The sequence below is a fragment of the Anomaloglossus baeobatrachus genome, chromosome 3 (genome assembly GCF_048569485.1).
Source record: "Anomaloglossus baeobatrachus isolate aAnoBae1 chromosome 3, aAnoBae1.hap1, whole genome shotgun sequence".
NCBI lineage: Eukaryota > Metazoa > Chordata > Amphibia > Anura > Aromobatidae > Anomaloglossus > Anomaloglossus baeobatrachus.
Genome location: NC_134355.1, coordinates 598,448,464 through 598,467,961, shown reverse-complemented (window position 1 = coordinate 598,467,961; position 19,498 = coordinate 598,448,464). Strand labels below are relative to the sequence as shown.

At 51.2% G+C, this 19,498-nt stretch overlaps 1 protein-coding gene across 3 annotated transcripts in view; it reads right to left on the bottom strand.

Annotated features, from left to right (window-relative positions):
• Positions 1–16,152: 16,152 nt before the first annotated feature.
• LOC142296918 (ephrin type-A receptor 3-like) overlaps positions 16,153–19,498 on the bottom strand; it is a 448,562-nt gene continuing 445,216 nt past the window's right edge. For all 3 annotated transcript variants that reach the window (XM_075341041.1, XM_075341040.1, XM_075341042.1), the window contains one exon: positions 16,153–17,659. In XM_075341041.1, the coding sequence (XP_075197156.1) occupies positions 17,560–17,659 (100 nt within the window). In that variant the 3' untranslated portion in view covers positions 16,153–17,559. The remainder of the gene's footprint in view (positions 17,660–19,498) is intronic.

Genomic DNA, 19,498 nt, shown 5'->3' with positions numbered 1-19,498 from the left:
GCTTCAAAGGCCGGGCCTTGGTCAGTAAGCACCTTCTCAGGGTATCCTTGTGGTCGGCAGAAATAAGCCTGGAACGCTCTAGCGGCGGTACAGCCAGTTAGGTCTTTGACTGGGACAACCACCATGAACCTTGAATAGTGGTCTACAATGGTTAGAGCGTAGGTGTACCCACTTCGGCTGGGGGTGAGCTTTACATGGTCCAGGGCAACCAGCTCCAGTGGTTGATGTGTAACGATCGGGTGTAGGGGCGCCCTCTGGCTGGCCTCATCCTTCCTTCTCAGCGTGCAAGGGCCACACTCTCGGCACCAGGCCTCTACAGATTCCCGCATTCCACTCCAATAGAACCGCTCTCTCAACAGCATCTCCAGTTTCTTCCATCCGAAGTGTCCAGCACCATCATGGTATGCTTGCAGGACGGTGGGCACGCTAGCCTGGGGTATCACCAACTCGCGGATCTTCTCATGGGTCTTCGGGTTAATCAGCTCACGGTACAACTTCCCCTGGTGTAGATGCAGCCGGGTCCGTTCTCGCCACAGGCGTTTGGCTTCAGCTGGGGCGGCAGGGTCTATCCCAGCAGCGCCCTGTTCCACCAAGATCTTGACTAGGCGGACAGCGGGTGCCTGGTCCTGGGCTTCTTGCCACTCCTGGCTGGGCAGCGGGTCCAGGTTTACCCGTTGTTGATGGACATGCACCTTCTCAGTCGGTGGTTGATGAAATTCGGCCAACTCAATCTCTTCGAGGTCGTCATCCTCGGGCCCTTCTTCCAACAGGTGGGGCATCCGAGAGAGTGCATCGGCATTAATGTTGACACGGCCGGCCCTGTACTTGATGGTGAAATCGTAGTTGGCTAGCCTAGCCACCCACCGCTGTTCCAACGCGCCCAGCTTGGCTGTGTCTAGGTGGGTCAGCGGGTTATTATCCGTGAAAGCGGTAAACTTAGCCGCTGCCAGGTAATGGCGGAACCGCTCGGTGATAGCCCACACCAGTGCCAAGAGTTCAAGCTTGAAAGAGCTGTAGTTCTCAAGGGTTCCTCTCAGTCGGTCGAAGCCTTCGGCTAGCATAAGCAATCACTTTTTCTTTTCCGTCTTGGACCTGGGATAGGACTGCCCCCAAGCCTACATTACTGGCATCGGTGTAAAGGATGAAGGAGTGGTTGTAATCAGGGTATGCTAGGATTTCTTCTCCGGTCAGGGCCGCTCTCAGCTGACGGAAGGATTCCTCATGCCTTTCTTCCCACACCAATGGGGCTCCTAGGGGTCTACCACCTTTAGTCTGTCCCACGAGGAGGTCTTGCATGGGGGCAGCCATCTTCATGTACCCCTTGATGAAGCGACGGTAATACCCCACTAGGCCTAGGAACTGCCTCACCTCTCTCACCGTGGTCGGCCTCGGCCAGTCCTGGATGGCGGAGATTTTCTCAGGGTCAGGGTCAACACCCTCTGCACTGACCACATGCCCTAGGTACTGCACTCTGGGTTTCAGCAGATGACACTTTGAGGGCTTCAACTTCATCCCATATTTGGCAAGGGACGCGAACACCTCGGCTAGGTGCTCCAGGTGGGCTTCATATGTCTGGGAGTACACAATCACATCATCCAGGTACAGCAGGACGGTCTCAAAATTCAGATGCCCCAGACAGCATTCCATCAGCCGTTGGAAGGTTCCAGGGGCATTGCACAGCCCGAACGGCATGCTATTAAATTCGCAGAGTCCCATAGGGGTGGCAAATGCAGTCTTCTCTCAGTCTTCTGGCGCCACAGCCACCTGCCAGTACCCGCTGGTGAGGTCAAGGGTGGAAAAATAGTTAGCGGTTCTCAGCGCAGCCAGAGATTCCTCAATGCGGGGCAGAGGGTAAGCGTCCTTATGCGTTATCTGTCTAATTTTCCGGTAATCCACAAACATCCGCATGGTGCCATCCTTCTTCTTAACCAGTACCAACGGGGCGGCCCAGGGACTACAGCTGTCCCTAATAACCCCTGCCTCCTTCATGTTCCTCAACATGTCCATGGCACATTGGTAGTGTGCAGGGGGAATAGGCCTGTACCTCTCTTTGATAGGGGGGTGTTCACCGGTGGGGATATGGTGTTGGACACCTTTAATCTGCCCAAAGTCTAGGGGATGTTTGCTAAAAACTCGCTCATACTCCCGTACCACCCGGTATACACCTTCTTTGTGATGTGTAGGGGTATCGTCAGTGCCTACATGTAGCTGTCGGCACCATTCGTCTAACTCCCCTGGGGATGGGTGAGTGCTGGCAGTAGGTGGTGAGGTTGGGGGAACGGCCTCGCGGATGGTGTGGGGATCCAGAGTGAACAACTTGGCAAGGGTAGCGTACCGGGGAAGCCTGACTTCTTCCTCCCCGCAGTTCAGCACCCTTACAGGCACTCTCCCCTTCTTTACATCTACCACCCCTCGGGCGGCCATTACTGTGGGACAGTGTTCAGAGGGCATGGGCTCTATCATGGCGGGGTAGTCACGCCCCTGGGGCCCTACCGCTGCCCTACACCAAATCATCATCTTGCTCCTGGGAGGCACAATCAAAGGGGCAACATCCATCACTCTCACCCCACCAATCTCTCCTCCTGTCGAGTTCACATGTTGTCGGTACATCAGGGCTCGGATCTCACGCTGCACATCTCTCTGTCGGCTCCCCGCCACCGTAGTGGCCAGCTGCTGCAGTAGGGACAGCACATCACTCATACAGTGCTCCATCACGTTAGTCTCTAGCGCTACCTTCGGGTTATGATCACTGGGTTCATTCATTATCACAATCATACCCTGGTGTTGCAGTTCAGCTCGTTCCACAGTCATGGCCACTTGCTTGTACCCCACTTGGGTCAATGGGAGTCCATCAGCAGCAATCAGTGTCATACTGGCATCTGGGGGAGCCAGTTCGTCTTTTCCCCAATACCGTTGATACAGTGTGTATGGTATGGTGGTTACCTGTGATCCAGTGTCCAGGAGAGCCATCACCGGTATGCCGTCCACAGCCACGGGGATGATGGGCCGGGCCCCGATGTACCGGTCCCGCCAGTCTGGGGGGCCATGGGGTTCTACTCCTGAGAATTGGCCCGTGGCCCCAGGGGTTGCTCGTTTAACGGACACTGTCGGGAGTAGTGGCCGGGTTTGCTGCACCTGTAACAGATTGGGGGTCCATACCGTGAGTCATTGGCCCTTCTCTGCTGCATCCAGGGGACATCCTCAGGGTTGTCGGCGAGCTGCATCTTCACCGAGGCCTGGGATCTGGTCGGAGGCTGGAGTGCGGCGAGGATCTTAGCGAGGTCCCCATCCATGCGGCGAACTTGAGCAGCGAGTTCTTCCATCGTTCCGCTTGGGGCTGCAGGCACTGGAGGTGCTGTGGGGTAGGGGCCACCGCGACGGGAGCAGTCTCAACCGGCCACAGGGCTGGCTCAGGGGCTTCAGATGCGGGGGGTTGCAGAGCTTTGATGGCCCGTTCCTTTAATATGGCAAAGTCCACATCAGGGTGTTCTAGGGCCCACAGCCGAAGTTGTTTGCGGTCTTCTGAGGACCTCATCCCCTGCACAAACTGCTCACTTAGCATTTTGTTACTGTCTGCACTGTTGATGGTGTCCACCCGCTTCAGTGTGCGGAGTGCGGTTTGCAGGCGCAAGGCATAGTCCCGAATGCTATCTGCGGGCCGTTGCCGGCATTGATAGAACTGCATTCGCAACTCTGCATCAGTACGGGTCTCAAAGGCAGTCTGCAGCTTCTCAAAGATGGTGGCTACAGAGGACCGGTCCCCCTCGGCCCAGGTCTCCGTCTCAGCCGTGCCGGTTAGCTGCCCCAGCACTAGCGCTGCACGTTGCTTATCAGTCAGGGGGTACAGTTCTAGTAGCGGACTAAGTTTTTTTTGGAAAACCTGCAAGGCATCAGGTTTCCCATCGTACTGCGGTAGCCAGGCAGCTCCGGGCACATAGGGCAAAGAGAACGGCATCATCTGAGCGAGAGCTGGGGCCGCGGCGCCCCCCGCCAGCGCGGCCGGGACCTGGGCAGGCCCGTTCCCATTTACGGGTGCTCCCACGACTGCGTCCGCCGCTCCTCCAGCGGCTCCGTCAGGCGCAGACATCTTGTTTCCGCCCCCTTAGTCTTTTTCCGGCTCCTCCTCTACAGGGGCGGGGTTTTGGCTTTTGCACCTCCACTACTCGAGGAGAAGCTCGAGCGGGAATTTTTCGTGCCCAAGATGGCGGCTTCTCCAATTTTTCGGCCGGACACCTCCGGCGGTCACAAGGCGCACCTCTACCAGACGGCGGTAAGATCCTGTTCGTGACGCCAAGTTGTCGCGGGCGGAGGAGGGGACGCTGCGCTCTCCCACTGCTCGGGTCCGGCCGCGTCTGCTGCGGCTGCTGCTGCTTGGTGGTGGCTTGAGCGGTGGGCCGGATCCCGGGGACTCGAGCAGCGCTCCTCGCCCGTGAGTGAAAAAGGTGGGGATTAGATTGTGGGGATTTGGTTATTGTCCGTGACGCCACCCACAGTTGTGATGATATTGGTGACACCACCGCTGCTCTGGACGGGGATCCCGGGAGCGATGACAGGGATCAGCCTGGATGTTAGTTCTCCCCTCCGTGTGAAAGGGGTTGGTTGTCCTGGGGCCCGGTGATGGGGTAGGGATGGATGGCAGGCAGGTTACGGGGCCTGGCGAGGTGCAGGGTCGCGGGGGCAGCGCTGTGCCACACGGCACGGTGGTACTCACTCAGCCAATGATGAGGACACAGTTCTCGGTAAAACAGACGGCTGGATGGACGGGTCCCACAGACGGCTGCGGTGTTTCTCCTCCCGGCAGATTGATGGTGACTGCCTTTCCCTGCACCTGTGTAACGTGTACGGTTCCAATGGGTTCCCACCGGTAACCCGCTCCCCAGCTTGGGTGGGTGCTGAAGGAGCCCTTTTGCCCGCAGGCTCTGGCCCTGGGAACTTTAGCCTTGGCAGTGACTGTTTCCCTCTCTCGGTTGGACTGTTGCCTTCTGACGGGACTTGGCTGCTGGAAAACCCAGGAGGTTCCCTTCGCTAACGGATTTGGCAATTTCACGGCGACTCCTAGCCTTGCCGGGGTCCGTAAGCCCCTGCCGGATGGTGCTGGCTTCTCTTTGCGTTCCGGTCCGGTACCGCCGGGCCACCGCCCGTCCACGGTCCTTACGGCTAGCTCCAATAGGCCACTCCTGCAGACGGTCATCACCGTCTGCCAACCTTGCTGATCTGTCCGGGCCACACACCCGGACCAACTTCAGGCTGCTTAACTGCCACTTTCCTCCTTCCACTTTCACTTCCAACACTAATCTGCCTTACTTTTCCCGCCTCCAGGACTGTGAACTCCTCGGTGGGCGGGGCCAACCGCCTGGCCCACCCCCTGGTGTGGACTTCAGCCCCTGGAGGAAGGCAACAAGGGTTTCTGTCTTACTTCGGTCTGCCTGACCAGAGTGTGGGGTGTGTAGGTGTTGTGCTGTGACGACCTGGCTTGTCCAGGGCGCCACACCCCTGCTGTGTGTCCTTCGGTGAAACTATTTGTACCTTTACATTTCTGACTCAAAATTTTAGGGCAGTATTATAACACGATTCTTGCAGATCATCCAGATAGTAAAGCGACATTGGGCCTCCTTTCTCGTCATTCTTGTTGGCCAAGTCTGCATCAGGATGTGGTCGATTTTCTGTCTACCTGTAATGCTTGTGCACTTTCTAAGACCCCTCATACTCATCCGTCTGGGTCTCTCCTATCATTGGCTATACCTGACAGACCATGAACACTTTTATGCATGGATTTTATTACTGACCTTCCTTCATCTGCTGGAAAAATGGTAATTTTACTATTCGTGGATAGGTTTAGTAGAATGGAGCACTTCATTGCCTTATGCCGGCGTCACACGTTACAATCTATCGTGCGATCGCACGAGCGATCGTACCCGCCCCAGTCGTTTGTGCGTCACGGGCAATTAGTTGCCCGTGGTGCACAAAGTCGTTAACCCCCCGTCACATGCACTTACCTGCCGGACGACATCGCTGTGGGCGGCGAACATCCTCTTCCTGAAGGGGCAGGGACGTTCGAATTCACAGCGACGTCACACAGCGGCCGACCAATAGAAGTGGAGGGGCGGAGATGAGCGGGACGTAAACATCCCGCCCACCTCCTTCCTTCCACATTGCTGGCGGGACGCAGGTAAGCTGTGTTCGTTCCCGGGGTGTCACACGGAGCAATGTGTGCTGCCTCGGGAATGATGAACAACCGGCACAGAGAAGGTGGGATAACAACATGGAAATGAACGACGTGTCAACGAGCAACGATAAGGTGAGTATTTTTGCTCATTCACAGTCGTTCAGAGGTGTCACACGGTACGATATGTCTAACGATGCCGGATGTGCGTCACTAACGACGTGACCCCGACGACATATCGCCCGATATATCGTACCGTGTGACGCCGGCATTACGCTCTCTACCTAATGGTAAAACTTTAGCTCAAGTGTTTGTCACTGAGATTGTGAAGCTTTACCTGACTCCCTCCAATGTGGTCTCAGATTGTGGGACTCAGTTTGTATCTAAATTTTTGAAAGCGTTTTGTACTTGTTCTTAGGTGTATTGTGTCTGATAATCAGGATCGTGCTTACATCTTACTTACTCTTGGCTGAGTTTGCGTTAAACAATCTTTGCAATGAGTATACCGGTAGGTCACCATTTTTTGGTGCATATGGCTTTCACCCTCAGTTCTCGGCTTTCAGTAGGGATGGGTCTTCTGGGTTCCTAAAGAGGAACGGTTTTCTTCAACACTTGTGACGCCCTGGGCAAGCCAGGGGTCACAGGTCATGACACCACCACACCCTACACCCTAGATAGGTACACCAAAGCTAAACCAAAAATCCTTGTTGCCTTCCTCCAGGGGCTGATGTCCACACCAGGGGGTGGGCCAGGCGGTTGGCTCCACCCACCGTACACAGCCCTGGAGGCGGAAAAACCAGGCAGACAGAGTTTGGAGGAGGAAGTGGAAGGAGGAAAGTACTAGAGAGGAGCAAGAGAAAGTGACAGTTGAGGAAGCCTGAAGTTGGTCCGGGTGTGTGCCCTGGACTGAGAACAGCAAGGTTAGCAGACGGTGGTGACCGTCTGCAGAAGAGGCTGCTTGGAGGTTGCCAAAAGGACCGTGGACGGGTGGTGGCCCGGCGGTACCGGAGCGGTATACGAAGAGAACCCAGCACCATTGGCAGGGGCCTTTCGGATCCCGGCAAGGCTAGGAGTCGCCGTGAATTTGCCAAATCCGTCAGTCAAGGGCACCTCTGGGTCTCCTAACAACCAAGTCCCGATTGAAGGCAACAGTCCAACCGTTAGAGACAGACACCGCCACCGCCAAGGCACCAGTTTCTCAGGGCCAGCGCCTGCGGGCAAAGAGGGGCTCCTCCGGCCCATATACAAGTTGGGGAGCGGGTTACCGGTGGGAACCCATCGCTACCAACATCATCTTAGGTGCAGGAAAAGGGACCGTCACCGTCAACTACTGGGGAAAAGCAACAGCAGCCGTCCGTGGGAACCGTCTTTCCAGCCGTGTGTTTTACCGAGAACTGTGTCCCCGTCTCAGGCTGAGTGAGTACCACAGTGCCGTGAGGCACAGCGCTGCCCCCGCGTCCCTGCACCCCACCAAGCCCTGCACCGACCCCGCCATCCCTCATCACCCACCTCATCACTGGGCCCCGGGACAACTATCCCCTACCCACGGAGGGGAGAACCAACAACTTTGCTGCTCCCTGTCACCGCTCCCGGGATCCCCATACAGAGCAGCGGTGGTGTCCACACAATCACCACAACCGTTGGTGGCGTCACGGACAATTAACAATCCCAAAAACCAATCCCTTTTCACTCACGGGCGAGGAGCGCCGCTCGAGTCCCCGGGATCCGGCCCATCGCTCGAGCCACCGAGCAGCAGCAGGCCGCAGCAGCGGCAGCTGGACCCGAGCAGTGGGAGAGCGCAGCGTCCCCTCCTCCACCCGCGACAACTTGGCGTCACGAACAGGATCTTACCGCACTGCCGTTGGGTAGAGGTGCGCCTTGTTACCGCCGGAGGTGTCCGGCCGGAAAATTTCAGAAGCCGCCATCTTTGGTGCGAAGGGTTCCCGCTCGAGCGTCTTCTCAAGTAGCGGAGGCGCGAAGGCCAAAACCCCGCCCCGATAGAGGAGGGGCCGGAAAGAGGCTAAGGGGGACGAAATGGCGACTGGTCGCATGTAGCCGCGGCTATAAAAGCAGGGACGCCAGGACTCTGCAGCGATATTGGGTTCCTGGAAGACCTCGTCACCAAGAAGCATAATCCAACTCCCAACGAGGAAGCCCCCGCGCCCGGCACGGTGAAGTGGTTGAGGGACCGGACCATCCCGCTGAGTAACCGTCTGCAGGCTCACATGCAACTCCTCCTGGAGGAGCGGGAGACCGACATGGCGGATGTGGTGGCTGCTATGCGGAGACGCAAGGTGGAAGAGGATTTGGAGGAGCGGGTAAGAGACCCACGCCCCTGTATTCCTGAGGGATCGGCCATTGAAGCTGAGGGGCCCGGCCTGCCTCCGCTCACCCTGCCTCTCGCCCCGCTACCCGCGTTAGCTGCTGCCACCCCGCCACTAGGCCCGCTACCTGCCCAACCGGTAGCGATACCCTGCCAATCCGCCTCGGCGGACCAACCGGCTGCAGACACTCAGGATGTCCCCGAATCGTTCCCGGGGGAACTGCTGGGACCGCGGCCCCTTAACAAAAATGTGCCAGAAGTCCCGGCAGTGATTGTGCCAGGCCCCGAGCCCGGGACCGTAGCATGGATGAAGGCCCGGGTGATTGCATTCCACCAACGTCAACAGGATCAGATCTTCCGGATGATGGAGCAGGGCACCAACGAGGTGGAGATGCTGATTGCCATTGCCCCGATGTACGGGAGGGGAACGGATGTAACAGAGTCGACTGGTGACCCACGTCCCTATGTCCTACCAGCACCGGCTGCTGCGGCTGAGGGGCCCGGCCTAGTCTCGACCTATGCATCATCCTTGCCGTTACTTATGGGGCGCCTCAGTGTAGACTCGCCTGACCTGCTGCCTCGTGCTGCTGCAGAAGGATCTGATGTGCTGGATGCTGGAGGCCAGGAGGCTGCGGCAGCTGGCGGCAACCCGCCTGACGCAGGAATAATTGATGATGACTCCGGCCTTGGCCCCGGGCCCATCGCTGAGTTTGAGGGGGCAAGTGAGCGTCCCCGCTATGAAGGAGACCCAGTGGTTTTCTACACCCCGCGTACCGGTGGAAATGGATACCGGGCACCACTGTCACAGCAGGCATGTCAGTGCATGTTTGATATGCTGGTGGCGGAGGATGGATCCACCTCAGCTGAAGAATCAGAGTGATGGCAGCGGAGCACCGTTGCACCGTCCCCGTTGGGACCACCACTGTGTGTGTTTAAAAGTTGAAAGTTTTTGAAAATGGAAAGAGAATAATTACCGAAGCCTCACCTGATTACCGTGATTTGGAACCGGCCGTTGCCGACATTGTTGTCCCCGTGGGGACCGCTTGAAAAGCTGCATAGAAACTTCTGTGAACAAGCCCGAGAACTTGCAGGGCAACCACAAACATAAGTGGCATGTAAATAAATATGTTTGTTGCAGCAACCGTTACCGCCTCCGGAGAGGCAGGTTGGAGGGAGGGCCCGCAGTGGAGCAGGCTGGGGCCCAGCCACCACAGGAACCGGTGGCTACCCTCTGGAGGGGAAGGACAGATCCCGCTCGGGTAACTGGTTCAGGACTGGGGTCAAGGGGTGCTGCCTGTTTCTTAGAGGCAGCATCAGGGCCAGGTTACTTGGGTGGGAGAGAGCGGCAGCAACAACCGGTTAAAATGTTACGTAACGTTTAAGAAAAGTGCCTCCCGTTGTGGGATGATGTTATTCTACTTGTATGTGTTTTTTTTCTTTTTCAGAAAAATAAAACCGGTATTGGACGGGCAGCCCGCGGACGGTCTGCATTTTGCTAAGGGGGAATGTGACTCCCTGGGCAAGCCAGGGGTCACAGGTCATGACACTACCACACCCTACACCCCAGATAGGTACACCAAAGCTAAACCAAAAATCCTTGTTGCCTTCCTCCAGGGGCTGATGTCCACACCAGGGGGTGGGCCAGGTGGTTGGCTCTGCCCACCGAGGAGTACACAGCCTTGGAGGCGGGAAAACCAGGCAGACAGAGTTTGGAGGAGGAAGTGGAAGGAGGAAAGTAGTAGAGAGGAGAAAGAGAAAGTGACAGTTGAGGAAGCCTGAAGTTGGTCCAGGTGTGTGCCCCGGACTGAGAACAGCAAGGTTAGCAGACGGCGGTGACCGTCTGCAAAAGAGGCTGCTTGGAGGTTGCCGAAAGGACCGTGGGCGGGTGGTGGCCCGGCGGTACCGGAGCGGTATACGAAGAGAAGCCAGCACCATTGGCAGGGGCCTTTCGGATCCCGGCAAGGCTAGGAGTCGCCGTGAATTTGCCAAATCCGTCAGTGAAGGGGACCTCTGGGTCTCCCAATAACCAAGTCCCGATTGAAGGCAACAGTCCAACCGTTAGAGAGAGACACCGCCAAGGCACCAGTTTCTCAGGGCCAGCGCCTGCGGGCAAAGAGGGGCTCCTCCGGCCCATATCCAAGCCGGGGAGCGGGTTACCGGTGGGAACCCATCGCTACCAACATCATCTTAGGTGCAGGAAAAGGGACTGTCACCGTCAACTACTGGGGAAAAGCAACAGCAGCAGTCCGTGGGAACCGTCTTTCCAGCCGTGTGTTTTACCGAGAACTGTGTCCCCGTCTCAGGCTGAGTGAGTACCACAGTGCCGTGAGGCACAGCGCTGCCCCCGCGTCCCTGCACCCCACCAAGCCCTGCACCGGCCCCGCCATCCCTCATCACCCACCCCATCACTGGGCCCCGGGACAGCTACCCCCTACCCACGGAGGGGAGAACCAACAACTTTGCTGCTCCCTGTCACCGCTCCCGGGATCCCCATACAGAGCAGCGGTGGTGTCCACACAATCACCACAACCGTGGGTGGCGTCACGGACAATAAACAATCCCAAAAACCAATCCCTTTTCACTCACTGGCGAGGAGCGCCGCTCGAGTCCCCGGGATTTGGCCCATCGCTCGAGCCACCGAGCAGCAGCAGCCCGCAGCAGCAGCGGCAGCCGGACCCGAGCAGTGGGAGAGCGCAGCGTCCCTTCCTCCGCCCGCGACACACTCTCTTTTGTATGGCAAGGGGTACGAAACAACCTAAAGGTTATGGGGAACAGATACAAAAGCATTGCTGATAAAAGATGTTCGTTAGCTCTGGACCTGTGTGTGAATGATTATGTATGGCTGTCCATCAGATATATGAAGATGAAGATTCCTTCTTCAAAACTACGTCTCAGGTTCATTGGCCCATATTAAGTGATCTCTGTTATCAACCATGAGGTCTTTCATTTTGAGTTACCTCACCACTTAAAATCTACAATATATTTCACAGAGCATTGCTCAAGAAATATGTTGCGTCCTATGAACCCTCACCTTTTCCACCGCCTCCAGTGATTTTTGACGATAAGTTTAGATGGCCAAGATTGTTGATTCTCATTTTGTTTGCCGCTCTTGCCAATACTTGATACACTGGAAGGGTTATGGTCCAGTAGAAAGGATGTGAGGGATAGCATCGGAAGTTAATGCCAGTAGGTTGGTGCATTCCTTCCATGCATCTCATCCAGACAAATCTTGTCCTGAGAGTCCAGAGGCCCTTCATAGAAGGGGGGTACTGTCACAAGTGTGTGGGCCCTGCTGAGACCTTGGGGTGATTGGGAATCAGAAGGTGTCAGTGTTTAGTTGATTGCAGATCTGTTTTAGAATCTACTCTGCTTATTCAGAGTAGGAGCGTATTTAATTCCATTCAGTGCTGAAAAGATTAAGGTCTTTTTTTTTAGTGTTAGGAGGTGACCCCGCGCCCCTCTGTCTAGTGGCAGGGCCATCCGTTGTATTGTTTCCCTAATGCCGGCATCACACGGCACGACATATCGTGCGATATGTCGGCGGGGTCACGGAATTCGTGACGCACATCCGGCATCGTTAGAGATGTCGTACCGTGTGACACCTCCGAACAACTGTGAATGAGCAAAAATACTGACCTTATCGTTGCTCATTGACACGTCGTTCATTTTCAAAATGTCGGTCCTCCTTCTGTGTTCTGGTTGTTCATCATTCCCGAGGCAGCACACATCGCTCCGTGTGACACCCCGGGAACGACGAACACAGCTTACCTGCGTCCTGCCGGCAATGCGGAAGGAAAGAGGTGGGCGGGATGTTACGTCCCGCTCATCTCCGCCCCTCCGCTTAAATTGGCCGGCCGCTGTGTGACGTCGCTGTGATGCCGACCGTCCCTCCCCCTTCAGGAAGAGGATGTTCGCCGCCCACAGCGAGGTCGTCCGGAAGGTAAGTACGTATGACGGCGATTACCGACTTTGTGCGCCATGGGCAATGAATTGCCCGTGACGCACAAATGAAGGGGACGGGTACGATCGCTCGTGTGATCGCCCGATAGATCGTACCGTGTGACGCCAGCATTAGTGTCCTTTTGTCTTCGTGTGACAGGTTTTTTTATTCATTAAAGAAGTCCACAAGTTTGTGAACATGGATTTCTTCCTCTTTGTAGCACATGTAGCACATCTTTTCTAAAGAAATTGTAATATATATTAACTATATACTATACAGCAGTAATTCCTTTTAAAATTAAAATATTCATTTCTTGCACTATTTGGCATGTTGATGGATGTATGATAAAAAAATAAACAAAACTAAACCAAAAGCACTCTAATGAATAAAGGTGAACTCCGTGAGTTTAGTCACCAAGGAAGCATCTGTGCAGCTGACTCACTGCATCATTAAGCATGATTTTTCATGGTCATGTGCTTACCCCCCCCCCCCCAGTCTAAATGAGTTGCTATAGCCTAAACCGTAAATGCTTTCTCTCCTCTCAGACCTACCACCTGCTTTTCCTCCCTTCCTGCAATCTCTAGCACTGAGAATTGAGTAGTCAATGTTAAGGGCTGGCACATGACATTCATTCCAAGGACCTTACAAAGGACCAAGGGACATTACGTGTTGAGAAAAGGCGATTCCAGATGCAGGGTTCTTCACAGTTAGAGCAGTCAGACTGTGAATGCATTACAGAAAGAGATAGTAATGGCACACACTGTAATGGCATTTAAAAAAAAAAGGTCCAGATGCTTTTCTTGCAACAAATGGCATTGTGGATTATAAACAATCTAGTGATGATAGATTATATATAACTGGTGAAGAAAGGTTGAACATGGGGGACCTGTGCCTGTTGTCAACCTCTATAACTGTAACAATGAGGATGAAGTAGAAAATAGAGAGCCGTAAGGCGGGGGTTCTTACGCTGTACCCCAGAACTTGCCACTGGGTCACCGGCTGATCTTACAGCCGGGACCCGACTCTCACTGTCCGGAGCGGGCCCAGCAGTTTAACCCCCTGAATGTTGCGATCAGTGTGATCGCAGCATTCAGGAGGCAGAGAGAGGAATTACTTACCACTCCCTGGCGAGGCGATTGGGTCACTGTAATGCGATCACAGGGACCCGATCACTGCCATTGTAACCCTCAGTTGTCACCATGACGACCCCGGGTTACTGAGCTATGGAGGGCCTCTCCACACCTTGGTCCTAAGGAGACCCGCACCCAGCTCTCCTCTTGCCTTTTATATGCACCTTTGGAACCAATAATGGAATCTGTTTTTTCTGGAAATCGGATGGTATGTGCCGTTGAATATCTACTTTCCATGGTGTCAGAAGTACAAGTGCATCTCAATATATTAGAATATTATCAAAAAGTTAATTCATGTCAGTAATTCAATGCAAAAAGGTTAATGCATATTTTATACAGAGTCATTACACACAGAGTGATCTATTTCCAGTGTGTATTTCTGTTAATGTTGATGATTATGGCTTACAGCCAATGAAAACACAAAAGTCATTATCTCAGAAAATTAGAATATTATATAAGACTAACTGAAAAAAATGATTTTAAACTCAGAAATTGGCGCCCACTAAAAAGTCTGTACAGTAAATGCCTCAATACTTGGTTGGGGCTCCATTGGCATGAATTACTGCATCAATGCGGCGTGGCATGGAGGCGATCAGCCTGTGGCACTGCTGATGTGTTACGGAAGCCCAGGTTGCTTTGATACCAGCCTTCAGCTCGTCTGCATTGTTGGGTCTGGTATCTCTCATCTTCCTCTTGACAATTTAGTTCAGGCGAGTTTGCTGGCCAATCAAGCACAGTGATATTGTGGGTATTAAACCAGGTATTGGTACTTTTGGCAGTGTGGACAGGTGCCAAGCCCTGCTGGAAAATTAAATTTCCATCTCCAAAAAGCTTGATGGCAGATGGAAGCATGAAGTGCTCTAAAATTTCCTGGTAGACGGTTGCGCAGACTTTGGTCTTGATAAAACACAGTGGACCTCCACCAGCAGATGACATGGCTCCCCAAATCATCACTGATTGTGGAAACTTCACACTAGACCTCAAGCAGCTTGAATTGTGGCCTCTCCACTCTTCCTCCAGACTCTGGGACCTTGATTTCCAAATGAAATGCAAAATTTACTTTCATCTGAAAACAACACCTTGGATCACTGAGCAACAGTCTAGTTCTTTTTCTCCTTGGCCCAGGTAAGACGCTTCTGGCGTTGTCTATTGGTCATGAGTGGCTTCACACAAGGAATGCGACAGTTGTAGCCCATGTCCTGGATACGTCTGTGTGTGGTGGCTCTTGAAGCACTGACTCCAGCAGCAGTCCTCTACTTGTGAATTTCCCCCAAATTTTAAATGGCCTTTTCTTAACAATCCTATCAAAGCTGCAGTTTTGTCGATTACTTTTGCACTTTTTTCTACCCCCCTTTTTTTCATTCCACTCAACTTTCCATTTAAATGTTTAGATACAGCATTCTGTGAACAGCCAGCTTCTTTAGCAATTACCTTTTGTAGCTTACCCTCCTTGTGGAGTGTGTCAATGAATGCCTTTTGGACATCTGTCAAGTCAGTAGTCTTTCCCATGTTTGTGTAGTGTAATGCCTGATTGGAGCCACAGACTCAGACTGGCTGTAAGGGGAGTCTAGAGAAAAGCCGCTCACAAAGCAGGACCCCAAGAACTCTGCAACCCTTTAACCCCTATACAGGGATTTGGAATTACACAGAGCTCCAGAGATCACTACCTGTGGTAGGCTGTAGTCCGTGGTCGTCAGGCAGGGTCAAAAACCAGGAAATGCAAAACAGGAACCGAATCGGCAGGCAAGGGCGTAGTGAGGAGACAAAGCAGAGGTCAAATCCGGAACTGGCAGCAAGGTACAAAAACGACAGGCAGGAGGGTAGTCAAAAAACAAGCAAAGGTCAGCGCACAGGAATCAACATACAAACAGCACATGAGCCAGGCGTACAGAACTATCTCTGGCAGTGGTCATGTGACAGGAGGGGGAATAAGAAGGGTGTGGTGTCTTCCCATTGGCTGCAGGTGAATGTTGGCAACTTCAGCTGGAAGACACACACGCCACCTACAGTCAGCCAGTGGTACAGCAGGTTCCAGGGAAACCCAGCCTAGTGGATGAGCGGAGCCTGTGCTCCGCAGAGCCACGGGCACCGACTCCTCTCCCATCACCAGCACTATCCATGGTGGGAACATGGCGATCGGAGCAGAAGTTGCAGGAGCGGGCTCTGGTGGGACGTGACATGTAGCCTACTGAACCAGACTAAGGGAACATTTTATATGCTTAGGAAGCCTTTGCATGTGTTTTGTGGTAATTATTCTAATTTTCTGAGATAATGTTTTTTGTGTTTTCATTGGCTGTAAACCATAATCATCAACAGTAACAGAAATAAACACATGAAATAGATCCCTTTGGGTGTAATGACTCTATATAATATATGCGTTTCTCTTTTTGTATTGAATAACTGAAATAAATTAACTTTTTGATGATATTCTACTTTATTGAAATGCACTTGTAAGAACTATGTAAAGAATATGGACAACTTAAAATATATATATGAAATCCCGTCTCAACTCACATTATCAATGCATGAAATAATAGCGTCACTTCCTTATTCTCATGACATAAATAATGAGCCCATCTGCTCCTTTACTATATGGTTCTTTTGATTATTGGTCTTTATTAACATTCAAAAGAAAGCTATATACATATGTACAATATATAGAGATTCATATATAAAACATCCCACATTAGTACACTTGTGTGTTTTGGAAAAGTTGTTTCTTTTAGTACCAGATGAACTCTCCGGCTCTGGATTTGATGCCAACAGTTCCTCAATTAGCGTGGAGAGCTCGGCACGGGTCCAGATCTGCTGTAGTTAGGGGAAAAGCTTATATCTTGCAATTTACGCTTCCATGACGGTCCTCTTCTTTAGAATCCAGGGCATGACGCTTATTTATGGCACACGAAATGAACACAACATTGTGTACACACCCAACAAAGCAGAGTTGTGCTACAATGTATTATCTTTACAGACTTCCTCTACATCTATGTACAATGTTGTCGCAGCCGGTGGCACAATATGTCATTGTTAATGGATGCACAAACCCTGACAACTGTTATTTTCTGATTAAATAATTGTTGGTCGAAAGAAAAAAATAAATAAATAAACTTGTCATCTTTCCACGGCTTGAACTTTTGTATATGCACATGATTGAAATATTCTGAATTCTACATCTATGCATGTGGGTAGAAAATGGTGCCTCTTAAGCATTGAACCTTAGACAATGAATCGCAAAGGTTTCACGGAGAGAGGAGATATCCTTGAGCCTGATAAATGCAACCCTACGCATTTCCTCCTTTTATGTGCACCTACTATTGAAAGACAGGACTATCAATGTGATACAAATGCTACATAGAGTTTATTGAGTTTCTCGACAATGCAGTGTGATGGAGCAAACTCGTGATGGCTACAAACCAAGGATATGGCAGAGAGGTGGGATTATTGACTACAAATTATAGTGGGAAGAAAGGATGGGATTTTAATGGTGAAGAGGTTCAGTTCTATCATCTACCTGTTGAAGGATTTTAACCCATGAGGTATAGCATCCTCAAGAATATCTGTATGTAGCATTACGGCTTACTGGGCTCCGTATAGATGGATCCATTCTCCATCACCCTTGTGGGGAAAAACGAGACCCTACCCTAATCAGTCCAATAACATTTTCCATAACATAGAAAATATTGTCACTTGCACCACTGCCTTTTACACAGACAATTTCCACTATATCGAACCATCAACAATCACTTGGCCTATAGATTTGACACTGTGTTATGTCTCTAGGAGTTTTTTTCATAGATATTTTCTCCATCCAAAATACCTATCCAAAGGCACCGTAGTCCGAAATTCAGACGTTGTTCCCATATATATCTTGGGAATTGAATATCATTTCCTGCAGTAGTTGTATTATTGGAAGGTCGGCTGCAACATCCGCAGCTTGGAGTATACTGCTTCTGGTAGTGCACAGTACATCCCATTATAGGACATGGTAAACACCAGGGCGCTATTAGATTTGCACATGTGTTCCTAGTGCCTGAAGGTTCTGTATGCTGCAGAGGATTTTTTTCTGATGGCCTGTTAATGTGATGCCCATTTTGGTCAGTTCACTAAAAAAAATAGATATGGAAAACAATATTAATTATTACTCAATTTTACACATTGTTATATGTCAGTTTTGGCAAATAAAGAGAACCAATCACCAGGATTTTCATATATAACCTAAATCCAGTGCTATACTGGCACTATCAGGCTGATTCTATACATACAGTGCTATACTGGCACTATCAGGCTGATTCTATACATACAGTGCTATACTGGCACTATCGGGCTGATTCTATACATACAGTGCTGTACTGGCACTATCAGGCTGATTCTATACATACAGTGCTATACTGGCACTATCGGGCTGATTCTATACATACAGTGCTATACTGGCACTATCAGGCTGATTCTATACATACCTGTAGTGGTCAGCTCAGATGTTTAGATTTTGAAATCCAAAAAAGGAAAGTTTATAAAATGAGCTCCTTGTTGAGTGACAGTTGCACTGGAGCAGATAATATATTCATAGTTATCCCCTCCCCCTGTTAGAATTAGCATAAGTATTATACAAACGATTCACTTTGTCTGTTGCAGGACCTGTGTGAGGTCATACCCATGTGACCAGAAGGGGCGGGGCTTCAGCCAACAAAGCTGGATACCAGGTCACATGGGTATGACCTCACACAGGTCCTGCAAGAGACAAAGTGAATCTTTGTATAATACTTCTGCTAATACTAACAGGGGGAGGGGATAACTATGAATATATTATCTGCTCCAGTGCATCTGTCACTCAACAAGCAGCTAATTTTATAAACTTTACTTTTTTGGATTTGAAAACCTAAATATCCGAGCTGACCACTACAGGTATGTAGAGAATCAGCCTGATAGTGCCAGTATAGCATTGGCTTTAGATTATATACGAATATCCTGGTGATTGGTTCCCTTTAAGTTAAAGGGGTTGTGCGGTCTAAAATGATAAGTCTGCAGTCATTCAGTGTGTCACTCTGTATGAGTGCAGACTTGTGGCTCCTCACTTTGCGTGCATTGTGCGCTGGGAGGATTCACCGGTGTCAGAGTTGCGATCACGTGACCCCAAATATGCAATATACAGATTCCCAACCAGAATCCAGCTAGACTGTTTTCAGTGCACTCAATACAAGTGATTTGTGCAAGTTCCCGGCTCTGACACCAGAGAAACCTCACAGCGTGCAGTCTGTGCAATGTGAGGATTCACAAGTCTGCAGTCATATAGAGTGAAACATACCGTAACTGCAGACCTGTCATTTTAGACCGGACATCCCCTTTAAATGTTGGAAATGGTAGCACACATAACGCACAGAAAATAAAAAAGGTAGTTGATAACAAGAGAACACAATACATTTTCCAAAACTAATTAGAATCACAACAATCTATAAAGAAATGTAGTTCAATATTCTATAATATATGTAGTGAGGAAATAAATTAATCAAGTTAGAGATATGAAATAAATCATATATCGTGTTTTTCCGAAAATAAGACATGCCCCAAAAATAAGCCCTGGCGAGTATTTTCAACATTTTCTTAGCAAGGTTTAAATATAAGCCCTACCTTGAAAATAAGTCCTAGTCGCAGTTCAATAATGAAGTGTCTGTGCAGATAAAAAAGTTAAAGATACTACAGGACACTTCATTATAGAATGCAGGCACCCCGCAATCACACTGACCAGAAACCGAGCGGGAGACCCTGCAGGGATTGCACACCCACACACATCCGATCTCATACACAATCACACACAAACACACAATCGCACACATACACATCATATCACACACGCAATCACACATCAGATCGCTCACACAATCACAGTGGAAAAACACAGTATTAGACATAAGGTGAACAATCAAAGTGTCAAAATTCAAGGATTT